Here is a 21,048-nt window from a genome sequence, read left to right as displayed (position 1 = left end):
TTATTAGTATCAGAAACAATTTTATTTCTATCCTTTTATTTTTTAATTGAATATGAACAAATAACTCTTTTATTAATATTTTGATACAGAGTTCGTAATTGCGACGGATGTTGTTATATCATTGATTTTAATCTACATTCGTGTTTAAAATGTATGTATGATTTATTCCTAGAATAAGTTACGGAACATCGTTTCACATATGCTCAAACAAATATTTCGCCTAGATATACGCCCTCACGTATTACATCTACATCGTTATTCAATATCCCATTTGCGAGCACCGTCATCGATGATATTTCGACGAAAAAATTATTTAAACCACTTACATCGAATAAACGATAATTACTTGTAAATTTTCAATACTGTTAATATTATACTACAAACAGATATTCTATAGCAAGATACAGTTCTTCATAAAAGTATTTCTGTAACTTTAGATAAATTGGTCCGAAAATCACAATACACTTTCCAGAACGATTTAATTTTATTTCATCACAATTTTTTTTACCCAAACTATTTTTCACTATCTACTTTTATATTATTGATTTCACCAAATACTTCCCTGAACGACTGTAAATATATAAGGTATGGTAACACAGGTCAATTCGATTATTTTATACAATATTGTACCATTATTTTCTTCACAAATGATAATTTTGCATTGTAAGTAACACATTGAAAATTATAACAAGGAAGCACGGCTGTCGATCTTCTTTCCTCTTTGTATTTTGAATCGGTCGTGGAAATTGTCGAACAAAGTTTATCATCAATTTCTCGACGAAGGGATCAGTCCAGTTCTATAGAAGTTCGATTTCCTGGTTGATATTTTGTGGTAGCCAAATAAGTTAATGGACTCCCGAATGTTCTCATATCGCCCGACAGATAGATAGGATGCAGTTTGAGAAACAAAGGCTTCGCAGAATCTATAAAGTCAGAGATTCTGAGTATTGAAGATGAATACCCTAAACTTTCTGATATAATGATTCCAACAACCCAACTAAAGTATAAACTTCCATTTAATTCTAGTTCAAAATACATCCACAATACACGAATCGTCCATTAAAATTTCATAGACTAAACTATAAAAGTATGATTTTCAATAGGATATTTATTACAAATTAATTTCCTCATTAGAGTATTGAAATTTTTTAATGGAATTTACAGTAGAAAATGAATTGATCGTCTATACTTCTAAATGAACATGCTTATTTTTTGATAAAAGAACAGATTTTATTTGTTTATTGAATAATTTTATACACAAAAACGAAGCAATTACTGACCTGAAGACACATTTTCGATTGTCGATCGTTGTTCGATATCGTTGCGTGTGTTCGCCTAAATAAGGTGAAGAATTCGGTTTTAAATAAATCAGAGAACGTTTCTACTGCTATTTGAATGAATGAAAGCCGAAGAATGAGCAGAGAACAATGCCGTAACGATGATTAGTTAATTGCCTTGAAACAAAATTCTTCTAATGCAGCATGCATTTTTTTTCTATCCCATGCAATATTGATCGACATATTCCTTAGAATTCGATTGATTTATTCAGCGTTCCAATGTCAAGTCATCACTAATTATAAATCAATCAAACTGTCGTAACATGTTTTAAAAAAATATATCCTGTGTAGAATGCTCAGAATTTGTTAATATGAAAATTTATTGCCTATTGAAGTTCTTCGTTTATGTTTCATACATATAACATACGCAAAGTGTATTTAAAAACCAATTCTCATGAAAATAAATAATTTTCGTAAAGCGTATTTCTTCATTACAGCGTGCAATAACGAGTAATTCATTTTAAAAGGAAAGGGGAGTGCATAGAGGACGTAATCAATGGAACAAGCTTTGTAATTGTAGCCGGATTAAAATTAATTTTCAGCTTAAGGCCATTGAGTTAATCATTCTCTTCGTTTCAATATTATATTTTCAGTTTATTATTATACATATATATTTAAACAAAATTTCTAAAAAATCGAACTGAAAAATAGAATTCTCAGTTGAAAATGGAAACTTAGTCTTAAGCAGATTGTTAGCTAGCCTTAGGTTGATTAAATTTGATCCAGCCATAAGAATGGTACCTCTAAACTTGGTTCTCCGCATTCGCGTCATTGATCGTGATTTCGGGTTTGGCGTCTAATGACTCAACGCTCTCCTCAATACTTATCCTAGACGAATTATTTGGCTGAAAGTACCATATATTTCTTGTTTTATTCGATTCTCGTGCTACCGAATACTTTCACGATCCTAGTTCGATTTATTGTTCTCGTATCAATGATAAGTAGATGAATTTTTCATTCGCAGGAACTTTTCATTCACAGGTTTCGGAATTGTTTTCATCGAGGATGTTTTTATTCGTCGTATGTAACATTATCGATATTGCATACTTTTATTCGAAAAAAATATAAGGATATACACATAGAAAACCGACGATGGATAAAATGTGTGTGCATGTGTGCATGTTTATACGTGTGTATGGCAATGAGAGGAATGAATAATATTGATGTTGCACATCAGTCTTGAACACATTTATTTTATGAGTAAAATAAAGTCAGTCCTTGAACACGAAGTTTCGTTTGAATGGTGATTTGTTTTGTATTTCTGGGCTCGAGTTCCGCCATATTGGTTTTTTAACTACGGTATATAGTTTCCTTTTAATATTAGAATTCAATTTCATTTATATTATTTGAAATCTTTACTTCAAAGTACTTTGTAAGTCTTAACTTGTATTTATGTAATTTAATATGATATTAATATTTTAGACGAAATTCGGGTCCAGAATATTTTCAGATATCGATGATAATGATCTATCTATTCAAGAAATAATTTCTCGATATTTCCCTTACCGATTTCACAAAATCAATGTCGTCTATACTGTCCGCTTTCGACTGATCTGGTTCCTCCTCCTTTTGGTTCAGTTGTTTAGAGTCCTCCACTTCTTCATCTTCGTCCCCATAGTCTCCAGCTTCCTCTTCCTCGCGTTCTTCTAGTTCCGGTTCCTCTTGTAGATCTTCCATCGACTACAAAGGAAGAATTTAATATATTCGAACACAAATTGCATACTCTCTTTAATACTATTGCAATATTCATTTTTTTGCATTACAAATATCTACTGAAAAATATTTGAGACAAAAAGTAATGTTTGTTGTGTAAATTATAATTGAACTGTACTGTTTCTTCTTAATTAAATTAAACTTAAATTTAAAGTAACGTATGTAACAAATTTTATTAAATATCTTCGACTGCTAACATCGACAAAAATTGAATTATTTAAGAATTTGTCTTGAAGCTTTTCGAAGCAAGCCTGCAAAGTGGACACAATTATTATTGAATTCAATTATGAGATTGTGAACTGTATAGATTAAAAGGTGTAATCAATTGAAAATGAAACGTTTGCCATAATAATAGTGTTACAATGTGATTCCAGTCTTCTTTGAAAGCTGCTTGGAACTTAATATGTAATTTTTATAAAAAAAAGAAAAATCTTTACGAATGGATTCGGTTTCGGAGGTTTAGTGATGTTGCCTGTATTTACCCCTAGGAGCTCCTTCTTCTCTGATTCTTCATCTGCTGCGAAATAAAAACAACATACATCTCAAAAATCATTTTCAATCCACATACTACCCCCATCTAAATTTCAAACCAGTGTCACTTTAGATAATTATTCAACTATCCACAAAATGTCTAATCAAAATCTATCACACAAATATCTAAAAAATATCCCTTAACACTAAGATTTACGTTAACCGTACTCTTCATTGTATTGTTCCCAGAAGAAAGGAGTTCATTCATATACAATAAACCTTATAAAACAGAGAATTAGAATATCTATTCATAACTACTTCGATCAAAATCATTTTTCGCAAAAGATTATTTAAAAAATTCGATATCCATCAAAATCGACTGACCAAATCTAGTGTCAATAATCCTATGAATATTTACACTTACACGGAAACCAATATAAAAATATTCACTTAATCTCCGATAATCGTGAAACGTACCTTTTATATGAACCCTTTTATCGTTAATTAAGTCTTTAGACTCCGCGTTGGGCAACGGTTTGTACTCTTTGCTCGGCGGCTTCACGTGGGTGCCGTTCGGTCTCTTCTCGTCCTCGTTCACATTCTTGAAGCCTACCGTTTTCACGCCGGCCGTCATCGATTCCGTGTACTGCGGTGATTGCCATCGCTGCGAGCTGGAAGCCGGCACCGTCGACGTGGCCGAAACGACGGACGCCCGTCTACGGCGCCGGTCTTTCCTCGCGCTACGCCACACCTCGTAAATGCAACCGACCACCGCAGTGACGAACACGGAACAAAGCAGGATAAAGATGTAAGTACCAGCACCTTGCTCCTCCTGCGTCGCATCCGAATACTGGGACTTGTACAGTATCCTTTCCGGTGGGTCCTCCACCCACGCTTTGTCACGATCCTTCGACAGAAAAACAGGGATTCAATCATTATCAGTAAGTTACCATCACTCGGAGCAAATGAATGTTCATTTATAAAAATTCGATTCAAATGGAATTTCGGAAATGTGTCTGAAATATGGCGTTAAAGACGTTTTGATATTCTTGCGATCGTGTTCACTAGAATTACTTTTTCGTCGGAATAAAAATTTAGGAGACTGATATTTTCTCATAAAAATAATTTTTCTTAAGAATTTAAGAATAACATAAATTTCTAAAAAAGATTTGCTAATTTTCTGACGGTTAATTTAACACGTTGAATGCCATGGGCAATCATAAACGATGATTATTTGAAAACATTTCTATGTTATAAATAATGCTACCTAATGCGGTGCCATTCAGCTATATCAACGTGCAATAATAATAATGCAATTCAAGCAAATGATTTAATATTATATTTTTTCCATTTTGTGTACTTTGCTCTATGAAATCGTGCGATATTCAACGTGTTAATTGAAGGTAAGGGAATTTTGGTAATATCGCGAACCAAGATAGTAAAAGAATACTACGTATGAACGATTAAATATAAATATTTTTTGTTTTACCACACTATCGTTTCTAGGCGGGTCGAGGCCACGTGGCTGGGCGTGAAAGACCGCGCACTGTGCGCTCCTGACGCCAGCTGGTATCGTCGCCCTGACCGTTTCACTTCCCTGTTTCGTAAAGAGCATATATTCCTCGAGTGGCTTCATGCCAGGGCCTCCGTTGATCGATACCACGACGTCTACAAGAAGAGGGTATCCGTCATTTCGAATTCGCATAGTGGCTGACGATCGTTTTGTCTAACATAAGAAAGACAGTATTCCGTTAGAAACAGCGGCAACCGTGGGTACCGTTCGGAGATGATCGTAACGCGAGCAACTGGACTATCCGATACAATTTTGATTTCTTATATAATCGTGTCACTCACTGCTCAAACAGCCGGTGTATCCTTTGTAAGCGCTGAAGCGGGAATCAGTTGTGTTCAACCCACCCAGCTGAATCTCTGTCATCCCGGGACTCTCATCTTCGCCTTCGCTTAGGTTCAGCACGGGGATCGGCAGCAGTTGCACTGGCTCACGGTCGATCTGCATTTAAATTGAAAATTCAATATTAATATATCGACTTTTTATTTAGTTCTCCCTTTTAAGGATAAAGTTTCAAAGATATGAGAAATGATGTCCTCTTATCTATCGAATATTGTTAAAATCTAAATTTATTGCATTTTATCTAGTAGCAACAGTAACTTGTTCCTTCATTTTTATTCAGGTATTGCATTTTTAATTAATAATTTTAATGTTTACCGCTAGAACTACCAATCACTTAAACTGACTTTCACGAATTTCTTCATAAAAACCACAAGCATGCGTTTATTAAGACTTCAATTGAGTTGCATTTCAGTTTTGCTATTACTGAATTAGTTTCGTTATGAATTTTTCGTATAAGCATTTGTACCTTTTTAGTAATTGTAAAAGAAGAAATCAGAAATAAGTCATTTTGACCCACCTGGTAGTTTCTAGTGTTAATCAATTAATGATATGGGCCAGTAGATCATCAAGAGCTGAATTAACAAGAATATATAAATTCAATTTTATTAAAGGTAATCATCGTACCAAAAGTGTGGCAGTATTGTTGTCACGAACATAGTAGACACTGTGTCGAGCGCTGTTCAAGAAATTCCTGTCGTTGAGACGTACTCCATAAGCAGAACCCTCCCTGTCCTCTTCGAATATGAGCTGACCTTCTGACGTTAGGGCGACCAGCAAGTAGTAGCTTCTTCTGAAAGGAAAAGTTTTCGAAGGACATCCAAGACGCTCAAAGAGAAACTGTATAAATAGGGACGCTCGGATTGTTGAGAGCTTACTTGTTCTCAGTCTGCAGAAGCAGCAACGCTGTGGTACGTTTGCGAAGTTCATTCGTTGAGAATGCTAGTTGAACCTTCACTTGACTCACTGGTCCAACGAGGTCGAATTCGCGTTGAAGAACACTCTCGCCGCTGAAGTCTGCTCCCTTTTCTAACAAACATTATATAACATTTCAAATAACCATTCCATTATATGGTACCTTTCTATCAAATTGGTCCATAAGATTCTGTATCTATTCAGATCTACAGTCTGTCTAAAATCTAATTATTGGTATACGTTATAGTACCATGAAACTATAGATCTTCATATAAATTGCAATATCCTATATCTCACTTTCAATAAATTGAAATGTTTTAAGCTTTCTTCACTAGGAATCACTTTACTATAAGACAATAGCAAATCAATTAAATCTTCTTTACGTGTTACATTTAATTACAAAAAGTCCACAATCTACCGATTGCATTGGATCATCCAAAAATGTATTACCATCAGCACAATGCTCCCCGAAATAAGAAGTCAATTCGCAGTTGCAGGAGGACTCCTGTCTACCAAAGTCCTCCGTGCAGATACCCAAGTTCTTGCAGGGCACTGCATCACATTTCATTTGGCAGTCTGGCAGCACACCTTTGCTGCCTTCATGATTAGCCTCGTTAGCAAGATTAGGCAGATTGACCAGATACTCCCCGATCATCAGCCCACGGAGACAGCCCACGTATCCTTTTATCAACATCCCCTCTTTGCCGACTCTCAGTAGGTCGTCCGAGTCGAAGCCTCCTAGATTCACCTATGTAAGATTGCTGATCATTGCTGGTCATTCGATTCGGCCATTGTTGATCGTTCGACTTGGCAGTGTATGTTCTCACCTGGAAGTAATTGGTAGGAGGAGCTGGTGGCCTCTGTGGTGCTAGTACTTCTTTCTCTGGGTTTACCCAGGGTTTATTCGAATAGGTATCTATGAACACAGGAGTTGCATTCAGTGTTGCATTGTGCTCATTCACGTGCAGTGTTGTCGACTTTTCGTTACGGATTATGGCGATCTGCACTGAGATCCCTGTGTTCACGCCTGGACATATGAAATATTGTTCTTTATAGAATTTTCGTGGTTAAATAAAAATTGTATTTAAGAAAGCTTTCCTTCTATTAAACATTTTAATGTGATCTTTGTTTCACTAATGGAAGAAGTACGAGTGGATGTTTGAATTATTATATATTATACTTGTGACTAAATGATAATGATGATAATGAATCACTAATTATCACCAGAAAGCAATCCACAATTTATCACCTGGATACTCCACAGTAATATTCTTGATCTCGTTGCCGGCGTTGAACAAATACACAATCGACTCATTGGATATATACAAATGAGCGAAGTTGTTCAAGTGATCGTTAGCGTATAGGATCAACGAGTGAGTGTCGTAAGTCCTCAAATTAATTAGTACATTCTGTAACAATATACTCTTGAGTAACAACGACTCTTCGTTCTCCTCGTCTGTACCGAAGAAGTTCTTCTTCAGGAAAGCTCCTTGAGACGTGAAGGTGAGAGCTTTTTCATTTATATCTAATTATCAAGAAAGAAACAATTATTCTCGAAATAAGAAGGTTGTAATAATTAGTTTAATCGATGTAAATTACTCCTCTCGCAATAGGTGCCCAGGTGAGCCCATCGATTCTCGCAGACACATTCGAAGTTGCTCCAGAGTTCCACGCATCTAGCGCCGTTCTGACACTTGTTCGGTTGGCAGGAGGGCTTACAGTCCTTTATAATCTCTGACAGGTGGACAGACATGTAGCTGTGAATGTCCAGTATCTCCCCGTTTACGACGAGGCCACGGAAACAACCGATTAGGCCTTGGCGAACCGAAGAAGTTCTTAAGTGCTCACTGCAGATAGATTGTGATCACAGAAAATATATTAAATTATTATATTGATAAAGAGAAAGTTGTAAAATAAATGTTGTAATAAATTATATTTGTAGAAACCACGTTAGTACCAGCTCAATTCTAGTTTATACGAAAAGATAAGGTAGTACACTTTTTTTCTCGTGTTCTATAATTTGAAATATGTTCCATACTTTCATATTTTCTATAATATAACTGTAGAATCAGAATAATTAATTGATTGTTAAATAAATAATTAAATGTACTCACGCTGTGGCGCCACCGATGAACATAGAACCCTCAAAGGGACCGAACTCTTCTTCAGGTAAAAGATCGACCATTTGAAAGTCAGTGTTGATCATGAATCTGACATGGTAGTCGTTGTAATCGATCCAAATCTTTTGCCATTCGCCATTGTTTAATTTTCGTCTACTTTTTACCTCTAACTCTCTAATGGTCCCAGTGTTCAAGGTGAAATTGAAGGTCAAGCGGTATTCGGAAGTTAGAGCCACCATGAAGGACGGATAGTTGCTTCTGATTGGTGGTTGGTACAGTAAAATTGCTTTTTCTCCGGTTGTCCGGAAGCTGAAGGCTATATCTCCCTTCCGCCAGCCTGGCACTTCGATGTAGGACTGCGAGGTTGTGAAAGTGACCACGTACTTCTGCGTATCTTTAAATGGAAAACACCAAGTATATTCATTTCTGGATAAATTTGATGTAGCTTAGAATTTGTACTAAACACTTGTAGCTGCTATTTTAATTAAAAAGATACCGATAAAAAGTTATTTTTTGCTGGATTAACGACTCATTAGAAATTGCGTGCAGTATGCAATTTTTGTTAGGAAATCTCAGATATTAATTTAATTTCAAGAATTCTAGAACGATCTTTCTTCGGGATCAGTTACGTACTCGTTTCAACGCATTCTAATGGACCCAAGGTAATTCGACCTCGAGCAGCCTCTTCAAGATCTCTTTGCTGAAGGAAAACCATCCCCGTGATGCCTAGAGAGTCCGGAGTTTCATAGTAACCTTCGTCGGACAGCCACTTTCCAACATTCCCAGCGAAAACGTCGCAGTTGCAACTTAGATTCGGTTCGCCGCAGGTTCTATTCACTGAATCAATCAATTATGCAAATTTTAACGTTCATAAATTCATTTATATTAATATATTAATACGTTGAAAAGATTATTTCTCAATAATAGCAAATAAGAATTTTTGCATTTTCTAAATATAAATTTAACAAATTTCAACATTCAATCCTTAAAAACAACTGATAATAGTTCTAATAAATAGTGCCAAGAAATGACTAGCTGGCATAGTTTTCAATAAATTCTTTTCACTTAAAACTGTACTCACTTCCGCAAGGACAGGATCCTCTATTCACGTTCCCAATGTAGTCCACAGTGGTTCCTTTCGAGCTCAAAAACCACGTGGCACTGTGTAACTCTAGAGGTGCTTTATAGCAGTCGTACTTGACGTATTGACTGCAGTATAGAGAATGAGAGATCAATTCCTGCAGCATCTCTGCAGTGAACTGTCTGTATTTGATGTTAAAAGAGAAATCCGACTCGTCAATGGACCTGACGTCAACTTGCGAAGGTAGATTATGTTCGACTATAGTTTTCGTTGAATCTTCGATGGATTGAAACTCGCATTTCACTAAAGCTGGCGGGAATCTGCCATTTCCATCTATGTCAATTTTGTAGACGTCATCCTGCGTGTAACCCAGTAGAGCCAGTTCTTCGCACGTTTTTCTGTACTGAGCTGAAATCAATGAAACCTGAATTTAGATCGGATCTAGATTCTAAAGATACTTATTAAACTTCGAATCTCATTTGAAATTGTCGCTTACCAAAATGACAATTTTTTCCGATGTAACCTGTGTCCGTACAGTCACAGGTGATCCTGTCCTCTTTCACAGAACATTTGCCACCATGCTCGCAGGTGTTCGGTCTCGTGCAAGGATCTACGAACTGACAATTGTCCAAAGCTACTTCACCGATCACTCTCTCGGTGTTCACTACGTATCTAGGCTCGATTCTTTCGTCGTTCACTCGTATTTCTCTCATGCAGCCAACTAAACCTGATTCAGAATATAAATGTTCTTGAACGTCCAATTTTTTATTTTATAAACATTCAGAAACCTTTAATTTATTTTGTCAGAGTAAAGAGTGAGACTTTTTATTATCATTTTGAAGACGGCATGAAAACTAAGTAGCAGATACAAATGGTATTGTGTGATAGATATTATAGTGTATCGTTTACTAATGACAAGTGAAGAATCTCTTTTGTTGTTGATTTATGTTTTACGTTTATATTTTAATGAACAGATTGATGAGACAGTTTGAATGTAAACGCGGCGATTTCATTAGGTACCTGCATTGCCCTTTCCGCTCCCGATGATAACTTTGTCACCTAGTTCAAAAGTCATCGCGAACATTTTGCTTTGGTTGTTCTTATAGTCGACCAAAATACTGAGTTCTCCTCTGGTGTAGTTCAGTTCAACCGCATGCCAAGATGTGTTATACGGGGGAAACTTCACGGCGGCTGTGACCGTAACACTCTCGTTAACCACTGGGATCAATTGAAAACGAATTTCATCGTTGACTAGACGAAGCTGTGGACATAGAATGCGACCAAATAATTCACTCATGAAAAATATATCAATTCGCTCGTTTCAATAAATTTGTATATTTTTTCTACTTGAATTAAATTACAATAATTTATTCTATGATTTTCTCAGTTATTACTTTTAATGTATTTTTGTTAAAAAAATCAAATGAAACTGAATATTTCTTGTTAGCTACGTTTTCTATTCAATTTTTATCTTTACCTCCCAGTACCCAAGGTCGTGATTACTTTTTACATTCCCCGAAGCAACTACTGCAACGGGTTTCGAGCTCTTGAAATCGAAATTCAATTTCAGAGAATCGGTTCTCGCTATGGGCCACCAAATATGGCTGTCGGCGAACGGATACGTTATCGGGATTACATCGACATCAGCTTCGTAGTATTCTGGTTCTAGGACGCCGATATAGTGCACCATGGGATTCGATCGTTTTAATTCGTAAATTATCGATTTGTCATTGAAGAACACGTATTTCAGCGAACCTAAAAATCATTAAAAAGATTACTTTTAACATATCAAACGTTTCTCACAATAGGGAACTGAAAATTCAACTATAAATTTTATAAACTTCTACAGGCTACTTATAAATAAACAGTAAAATACTGAAATAAATCCAAATTGTATTTTTTTTACTATTATATTAAGTATATTTATAATTTTATTTGTCAACATCGTTGAAAGAATACAATATACCCGCAAAATTGTTGTGTGAAAGTAACCCCTTCTTCTTATGCAACTCAGGCCCACCACCGATGTAGATTTCAGGATCGATGATCATATTATAATTTTCTCCAGGGACCTCGAGCACTTTTATCTCATCGTCCAAACTAACGAACACCAGAGAACCATTGTGGAATATCGTCAGATTGTTCCAGTGGTTCGCAGTGATGTAATCACCAAGCACTGTGGCAATCTTCGAATTATGACCGAAATCTAATTCGACATGCACCGATCCGTTCACAATGGAAGCTGCCACGTAGTGAGGAGTCCCATCGATTTCTCCGGATGCGTAGAACAATGCTGAATCGTCCCATTTTGTCTAAGCAGAACGAAAATATATTTACTTGGTTGAATTCCGAATAACATGATATTTTTTAATATTAATTAATTGTAATACCTTGAACGCGAGGCTTATTCTGTTGACAGACGAATGCACTCTGTCTTTCCAGTCGTAAACGCGGAAAGAGACATAAGAAGAGCCTCTCAACGTTAAAATCGTCGCCGCTGAAGATAAATAATAATATATTACATTTTTTAACGGTATATATTTCTTCTGACAATCATAAAGTTACATACTGTACACGTCGCAACGTTCTCCCTCGTACTTCGTCCCAAAGCAATCGCAGGATAAACTGTTATAGTGATTTACGCATTGACTGGAGATGAAACAAAGGTTCTCTCGTGTTCTACACCTGAAATCAACCAGATAATTACATTTTTAAAATTCGAAAATAAAGAAATCTTGTAGAGAATTAATTCCATTGAACATCTCACATATCTATGCAACCCTCTTGCACGTTCTCGTGTTTCGTAGCTATCAAAGGCTGAATCGGCAATAAATCGCTAGCCGATTTGCCGGAACTGAGAACCATGTCCATTATGCAGCCAACGAACGATTCTATTATGTACTTCACGCCGTGTAATCGCTCTTCGGAACTCAATCCTGATGGAATATAAACAATTCATAGGAAAAACCACCCTCTATACAAAATATTTTATCTTAAGAGAAGGACTGAAATTAATTTCAGTACGATAATCAATGAAAAGAAAAATAAAGAATCTTTTCAAAGGAAAACAATTCCTCTTTATCTTCGGCTGTTATTAATTACTAATGATAAACGTAAATAATAGTGTTTCTCAATACTATTACTTATTAAAGTTATATTGTTTTATATATTAGTAATTAAATATAGTAAATCAATTACTTTCATGCTATATTTATTAATACTAAAATTCAATTTTTTAGTAACAACATTTATACAATGACATAGAGAGAAAGATCTATTTTCTACCTCCAATAAGGACGACAGACGCCAGTTCCTCGGACACTCCATAATTGACCACGTGCTCCAGAACTTCGAGGGTCGTCTCCTCTTGTTTGTCGTCCACTCTGGCGATCAGTTTCGCCCCGTGCACGTCTATTCTCACAAGAACGCTGTGCCATTCGTCTCTGTTCAACCCTTCGCCGACGGTCAGGCTGGTGGATCTCTTACCGAACACGTGGACAACTTTCAACTGACCCTTCTCCACGATCACGTACAAGGCATACGGGTCCAAACTATCCGGTCGATCCTTCACGCTGTGATACACTAGAAGACCGTGGGGCAGTTTTGTGCGGAATTTGAACGATATTTCGCGACACAGTCTGAAAATTAAAATTAAAAAATAAAATTGCGAATATTGAACGAACAAATAATTAGGTGTTTTAGCATTGTTCATTCAAAAATATTTTATAGTTAGTTTTTATTCAGATTTATCTAAAGAAAGGAATGTATGTTAGAGTTGAACATTAGAAATTTGTTGAATGCTCTTACCGTAATTGGAATGGTTTAATACCGGGCCCGTCGAGTTGAATAAATGTATTACTTTGTGCAAACATAAAGGTCTTCTCGTATCCTGATTCCATAAAAGTTAATTCCTATAAAATACATTTCAAGATTCTTTTAATACAAAAGGAATTATTGTCTGAACATCTGAATGTGAATTTACAGGTTTCATTCAATTTTACAACCATATTTCGCGCGTTTGGAGTTGAAGAACGAAATGGCTGTCGGAGCATTTGAAATGTTCTTCATGTTTGAATATATTAAGGATCTGTTTTTACTCATTTAAGGTAAAAGTTTGTCTAAATGTATGCTAAATTTTATGCTTTTGAACTTCAGTCAAATAACTATTAAAACAACTTTTATGTCTCCTTTTGAAAACATATATTGTATATTATTGCAGGAATGTAAAGAATTCAAAATTTGTTAATAATTTATTTTCAGTTAATTTAATAATTCTACATTTGTTATTAAATTACTTTCACCAAGTGGTAACTGGTTAACTGACTAATAATCTAACTGATTAGTGATCTAATCTCACAAGCTGGTCGTTCCCTTTGAACTTGTGGGACTGTGAAAATTTTCTTTGACATGTAAATTAACTGAGATTACCTTTCCCCTTTTGTACTTCGGTACAGGTGGTCTCGTAGGTGCGGGTGGCACGAACGTTGGTCGCGGAGTAATGGCGGTGGTAGAAGGTACTGTACTCGTAGTCGCAGTGCTCGTCACAAAGACGCTACCCTTTGTGACCAAATATGGCGGTAGCGTATCTGAAACAATTAGAATTACCATTTCATGCTCTCTATATTTTTATAAAAACCTGATACATTACGCTAATACCAAGAAAAAAAGAATCAACATGCCATTTACATTCACTGTGCCAAAACAGATTAAGTTTATTATATAAATAGACAAAATTACTTAATTTATTTAATTAATTACTTAACATTTTTACTCTTTTCCAAACTATTATGAACATAAATTCAATTTAAACGTCAATTAATTATTCATTTGTCGAAATAAATAAACGAACGGGTTCACCGAGGCAGCTGAAACTATTCCATTTGTATATCACGTGCATTCGATTATGAACGATAAGTTACTCGACCAACGGTTATTCAAAATTAAAGTGAATTGCTTACGTTCGGGGCCACCCACACAATGATGAAGGCACTCGGCTTCGGAATTGAAACGGTTCTCGTTTCCCAAGCAGCCGCCGTAAGGGAACATCCTACATTTTCCTTCAGTCTTGTTGAACGACCACTTGTGGACGTACTGTTTGCAGGGGCCCGGCTCGGTTTTTACTAAACACCTGTCCGGTAACGTTCTCTTGGTCGTCGTGAACCCATCCATTTCGTCGGACAGGTCTATCTCCGACGAGTCCGTCGGATTCGTTAGGATTACCGTGAAAACATTTGCCCAAACGAAGATACCGATGATCCGTGCGACGTGGCCCGCCATTGCTGTCGTTTTGCTGTAAACGGAATAATCATCTTTTTTCTCTATATATCTTGGAAGTTGCTTACACACAAGAAAAAATATGACATTGCAGTAAAACGCAAGTCACAAGTAGTAGCACATTATAATCACTGACTCTTCATTATCCTTATTCGAACATCTAAAATATATTTGCTAATTAATTTCTCAAACATCCTCAAACATCACCAAAGCTAATTCCACACTCTACTACACTAATTCCCATACCACCATCCCATAATCCCATAACTAAACAACACAATTCACTTCCAGCTACCTCAAACCACAACAAATTCCCTCAAACATCCTTATCCACAACGTCCATCATTAAAAATACCAACGAATGCTCACAACGAACCATCACAAACTCCCAAAAATCAAGAAACTTCAATCAAACTTCTTCAAACCTCCAGAAAAACCCGTAACCTCTCCACTTTCACGAGAACAGTTCAATCATGACACCAAGCATCCCAAAACTCACTCTTGTCACCAGTTGCAACCACAGAACCCTTTCCCATGGTTAAATCCCCGAATCGGCTACCGTTTCCTTTGAATCGCGGAAATGATCCTTTGGTTTTCCACGGGTGTCCTCGCGCCGCGTCCCTCCCATCGCGGTGCCCCGTCGGAAAACCGCGCGAAGGAGGAAGAAAAAAAAATGGGAAACGCCGAAGCGGGTCGGCGCGATCCAGCTTGGTAACGGTCGAACAGTTATCTGCGTCCAAACATTGAGGACGCACGAATCTGCGTACCTTGGTGTGCCGTGGTCCAAACGAGATCGCGACTAGCCGAGAGGACAGGATGTGACGTCAGAAGGCCCCCGGCCAAGCACGGCGGCGGCTGCGAGTCAATTGTCTTCTTTCGCACTGGCGTGCTCGCGCGCGTCCACCACACACGCGCACACGAAGAGAGCGCGCTGCGGCTGGGCACACGGCCGTACGCCACACCGACGAAGACGACGACGTCGACGACGACGGCGACGATCGGATAACGCCCGTTGCGCGGCCCTAACCCGCCGCGCCGCGGTCCACCGTCTCCTCTCTTACTTGCCTCCACCTTCCCTCCTCCGTGCCTCGACAGCGAAACCCCTTTCAAGCCGCCACCTTCGTCATCCTCGTGACCGGCTCGAGATCATTCGGATCACTGGGAATGAGACACGATGAATCGGGGTCCGATCGTTTGCACCGTTACGATGGATGGATGGGTAGAGGTCGGACCATTGGTTTCTGATCAAGTGGGGTCAATTGAGTTTAGGACGCTGGCTATTGTTTTCGGGAAATCGGTGGTTTCGTGGTGGTCAAGTTTATAGGGTACTTTGTTAGGGTGGTGGAGAGATTTGGCAATGATCCGATGGAGGAAGGAATTTGTATTTTTTGGTGTGTGTGCGTTTGATTTGTAGAATTCTATAATAAATGGAATTAATGAAAATATAGTAAACGAATTGTGGGTATGTTCTTTGTTTGATTTTAGTTTTGCAAGTGTGCTGTGTGAGGTTGAATATTTTTAAGCTACAGTATACGTGAAATTGAATTACACTTGGGTAAAGTAAGTCAGTAACTTTTGAATGGTCCTATGTATAGAGTGGTTTAAAGCGATTAAACTCTACTATTAGGGTTTTTGACATTTTGGTTATAATTTGTAGCTAACTTGTTTCTTGCGTTAATGTCGAAACATTCTGTATAAAGTTTTCCATTTTGAGGATGATATAAGTCGAATCACGTTGTGTGTTGTTAACTGACTAATATACTCGAGACAGAAAATTGTTTAATATGTACGATTTGAAGAGGTAAAGTTTGTGGTTGATAAAATGTTTAGACTGTCATACTTTCTTGAAATTCAAGGTCATCGAATAGTCATCACTATCCATCATCGCCCCCATCATCTCCACCTCCGGTCTCTTCCCATGCGTTTTCCTCTTCTATCTGTTGTGTGTCGCCTCCTCTTGTTGATGCTCCTGCTGCCGCTGCTTATAGCAACTAGACACTAATTTATTAATACCACTCCGACTGCTGCTCTCTCTTACTCATCACGGTTTATTGGCTATCATTGCGATCCCGCCACCACCAACGCTTTCTCGCACAACCCCCTTAATTCTTACTTTCACCCATTTCCTTTTGATTTAGCTTTAACTGTTGCTGCTTCGTTTCATGAGGGGAGCTGACCCTGAAAAACAAAATAATATGATTAAAGAAAATACTGCTTCATTATTTCTATGAAACAATGCTGATTTTTAAGTAAGCAATAGCTAATTTGTTGAAGGATACATACGTTTTTTAGTGACATATGCGTTTGTATACCTGTATATTGTAAATTAAAATTAAGAAGAGTGATATTTATGATAATTAATATTGATGATTCAAGATACTGAAAATAAAATAAGGAAACTAAAGTGTATGACATAATCAGCATATTATGAATTTGAAGGAAGAATGAAACTTTAAGAAATCGTTTAACAGTAACAATCGAGTTCTAATTTTAATGGAAGTGAAGTGAAGTTTTTATATTAATTAACTGAATTTTAATAGAATTAGAATGTTTATATTGAAAATGGAGGGTAAACGAACGCGATGTTTTTTATCCAGGTGGCAACACACGCGCTTCTTAATTTGGAGCAGCAGGGCGGAACACACTTCGTGGGCACTCCTTCTGTTGTCCTCGGAAAATCGATATATCGAGCAAACCTGATGACTGAGTCATTGTAGGAACTGGGGTTTAAAGAGGAACGTGAACAACAAAGTATCTTCTGCCCATTTATCCAATAAGGAATCGAACAATATGCTCATTTACGTTCGAGAAACAGTAGCTTTAATTTATTCACAACAATGGAACAATATGATAAAACAATAACATGCCTATTACTCTAAATAATAAACTCACATATTACCTTCGTAATGAACAGAACGTATGCATACCTAAAACGTCGAATTACTATAGAATTCTTTTTAAATTTATAAATTAAAATATTACCAATATTAAATAAAATATTAATAATTTATAGTGCACGTTTCATTTAGAACGTTTTCTACGTTATATATTCTAATGGATTGTCATAAATACTGAAGGAGACAGTCCACAGAATTCTCGACGAACACAAAAGGGCGCCATATTGTTAACGGCAAGGAAAAGATTAATTTATCCGGGTCACGAAGGGATAACATCGGCTACAGAAGCCAAGGACAGCATTTGAATCTTGATGCCTCCAATGAAAAGTAATCCGTTACTCATAGTCTTTCTTTCGAAGAGGGTTTCATCTGACAATAAGACGAAAGACTGCCGCGCGACCGGAAGTCACGTAGGGCGCCTACATCGATCTTATCCTTTGAAAGGAGACGATTCAATCTCCATAAAGGAAGTTCGTCTCCTAGAAACTGAACGTTGGATGTTGCATGTTAATAGAAGGGAAGAATTAACCGCTGAATCATTCGAGAAATCTGTTGTTTATTCGGTTTAGGGTTTCACTGGAAACGTTGCATACGATTTCATTGAATGACGCGTACATTAATGAATGAAAGTCATCGAGAAGAAACACCGATTATAAATTAAAGTGCACAGTCTATAATCTACGATGCATCACATTTTGTTAAGAAAATGTTTTATAAGTTAATTAAACTGTAAGAAAATATTTTATAGGTTAATTAAACTGTATTAAATAGAAAAGTGAATTGATGTAAAATTAAATTATTTTGGAGTTTGAATATAATTCAGATTCTGAAGATCATTATTTGAAATAATAATTAGAGTTTATAATTAAATAAATAAAAATAAAAATTAGAGAAATAATAATTAAATTGTTAGAAGGTGTTATGTACACGTTAATGATGTTAGCCTTTTTGCACAATGATTTCTTATTTGTCTATCAAATTGTTTAATAGAGGAAATTGATGATTTTTAGTCTCATAAAAAAATCACGCTTTTAACAGGTGATTTTTTTCTAGCCTTAATGACCGGTTTATTCTATTAACGGAGTTGATTCTTTAAGGGCGAGTTCCTAATTGGTGCGATTAATAATCGCCGTGCACGGAATCACTCGGTTCCGAGTGCGTCATGCGTTAAAAAGGTTCCCTATATTCACTTTTTTTAATATTAACGAGATGAAAATAATAAAGATTGTGTTACGCTTGGAAAACAACCTTTCCTGTAATTTTTTAAAGAAGCTTTTAGGGAAAACACTCGCAAAATAGTATGAATATTCATATCGACTGCTGTGCTTAAACCTTGCACCATTACAATTCTTCTTTAAGTACCTGTTGCATGGTATGTACTCAGTTTCCATTCATAAAAATTGTTAATTCTTCTTTCAAAAACTAATTTTAAGGAACACTTAATTTCTAAATATTTTTCTATCAACATTGTTATCGTAATTTCATTAACTTTTGCATGTAATACTAAAACGTATACAAAACGTCACACTGTCCTGTAAAGTATACATAGCTAATGCTATATTTAAATTATTTGCGATTTATGCTTATAATGTTACATTGTAAACATTGCATCAATCTTTCAAACAATCTAATTAATTATACCAAATTACTTACACTTTCCGAACGCACTCACAAATTGTCACCGGAAATCAGGAACACTTGTTGCCCGAACAGAATCACAACACTTGTGATTAAAAACAAAAGTAATTAAAGTATCTGGCTATACAAAAACCTGTTTGTCTTTCAAAGTCAAATCTTTTCTATTTTATATTGCCAACACATTCATTGATTCCACAATTAGAATAAAAAGAATATTTATGTCACCCCAACTTCACTTAATACAAGCATCAGAGTGTCACTAAAGAAATCCATAAAAAAGTTCAAACACAAATACAAAAATTACACGATTCAATGTCATTCGAGTCACTAACAAACAATTAAACAAACACGCCTCCTTGGTCCTAGCAATACATAAACCTAATTCGTCACGCAACTCAAAACAGAATACAAAAGTCTAAATATTAAATTCACAAATAACACGCACAAACAACAGAGTTTTAAGGAAACTATGGAATTATTCAAAAGACTCTATTGTCATCCTAAAGTAAATGAAAATGTATAAACGCACAATTGAAAATAAAATACTGTACAATCTTATCGCTTCTTGTGATCGTTGCGATTGAAGGATTTTCAGTCCTTAAAAAATGCTTCTCGCAGCAGGGAAGATTGTTAAAGTTATTGAAATAAAAAGTAGAAGGCTTGAGGATGGTGATCCAGAGTCACCGTATCACTCGAGACGCGCGCCGCGACGGAATCGCGCTTACGACTGACACATTAACTGATTCGACGGGCCGCCGCCACTGGCACACAGGGCTTTTCCTCCACCCACGCAGCCAACCGCGTATCAATTGAGGGTACTATCACGAGGTCTAGTTCTGTAAAAGGTGTCTCGGAAGTGTCCGGTTAACTCGCGAGTTCCTTCGCGAAACTACGGTCAATTGGACACCAACAATTTTCGTTGATCGCCGATTACCCGCGGTGTCCATTCATTTTAATTCGACTCGTTTCACGTGGACTCCTCGAAAACTGAGCGAATTAGAGGAAAAAAAACAGTGGCACGGTGTCACATCGCTCGGAAATTGCACGCGGTTCCGTGCTCGCATAACTGAGATTCCGGTTTCACGCGTTTGAGGGTACGAAATGCTATAGTCTGTATAAAAAGATAGATAAAATGAATTTTTTTTGTAAATTTAGTAATCTGGGGATTATTTTTTGTGCTTTAGTTAGTAGTCTGGAAAATTGTGAAGATTATAGTGTTTTTGAGAATGCGATAATTATAGATTTAAAACATTATAGAGCTGTAAAATTGTGAAATTATAGAACTACAGAATTATAGAGCTGCAAAATTGTGAAATTATAGAACTACAGAATTATAGTACTTTGGAATTGTAGAATTATAGTACTGTAAAAGTATAGAATTATAGAACTATAGAACTATAGACCTATAGAACTATAGAACTACAAAACTACAGAACTATAGAACTATAGAACTATAGAACTATAGAACTATAAACTTATTTCAAAGTTCTTCTGATTTTCTATTCATTACAAAAACTTAAAATTCTGGTCTTCCATAGATGTAAATCTTCCAGTTCCTGCATTCTTCCTACTTTAAGTGCATTGATTTGTTCATCTTTGTGAATACAGCATCTATTTACAGAAACAATTAATATAGCAGTAAAATCACGTTTCTTTTCGAAGAAATGTTACTAAAATTGAACGTGATACACGC

The 21,048-nt window shown here is 36.4% G+C and overlaps 1 protein-coding gene across 15 annotated transcripts; it reads right to left on the bottom strand.

Annotated features, from left to right (window-relative positions):
• Positions 1 to 9: 9 nt before the first annotated feature.
• axo (axotactin) lies at positions 10 to 20,103 on the bottom strand. 15 transcript variants are annotated; one of them, XM_031978330.2, is made up of 31 exons: positions 19,885 to 20,103; positions 19,371 to 19,749; positions 16,661 to 16,998; positions 15,588 to 15,978; positions 14,505 to 14,836; positions 13,975 to 14,132; positions 13,354 to 13,457; positions 12,832 to 13,184; positions 12,314 to 12,482; positions 12,116 to 12,231; positions 11,937 to 12,043; positions 11,513 to 11,858; positions 11,024 to 11,301; positions 10,567 to 10,807; positions 10,043 to 10,273; positions 9,547 to 9,954; positions 9,099 to 9,302; positions 8,460 to 8,859; positions 7,945 to 8,192; positions 7,595 to 7,870; positions 7,173 to 7,372; positions 6,796 to 7,093; positions 6,309 to 6,459; positions 6,058 to 6,223; positions 5,376 to 5,532; positions 5,011 to 5,189; positions 3,999 to 4,428; positions 3,488 to 3,567; positions 2,844 to 3,017; positions 1,281 to 1,335; positions 10 to 923 (listed from the first exon to the last, which is right to left on the bottom strand). In XM_031978330.2, exons 5-31 carry the CDS (start codon positions 14,821 to 14,823, stop codon positions 787 to 789), a joined length of 5,985 nt encoding a protein of 1,994 aa, XP_031834190.1. In that variant the 5' UTR covers positions 14,824 to 14,836; positions 15,588 to 15,978; positions 16,661 to 16,998; positions 19,371 to 19,749; positions 19,885 to 20,103; the 3' UTR covers positions 10 to 786. The 15 variants fall into 15 exon arrangements, 14 of the variants coding, with proteins under 14 accessions (XP_031834190.1, XP_031834191.1, XP_031834195.1 ...); XM_031978331.2 differs by having other exon boundaries at positions 19,371 to 19,717; XM_031978335.2 differs by having other exon boundaries at positions 19,371 to 19,614.
• Positions 20,104 to 21,048: the final 945 nt, after the last annotated feature.

Source organism: Nomia melanderi, chromosome 1 (assembly GCF_051020985.1).
Source record: "Nomia melanderi isolate GNS246 chromosome 1, iyNomMela1, whole genome shotgun sequence".
Taxonomy (NCBI): Eukaryota; Metazoa; Arthropoda; class Insecta; order Hymenoptera; family Halictidae; genus Nomia; species Nomia melanderi.
This window is presented reverse-complemented; position numbering and strand designations above follow the sequence as displayed.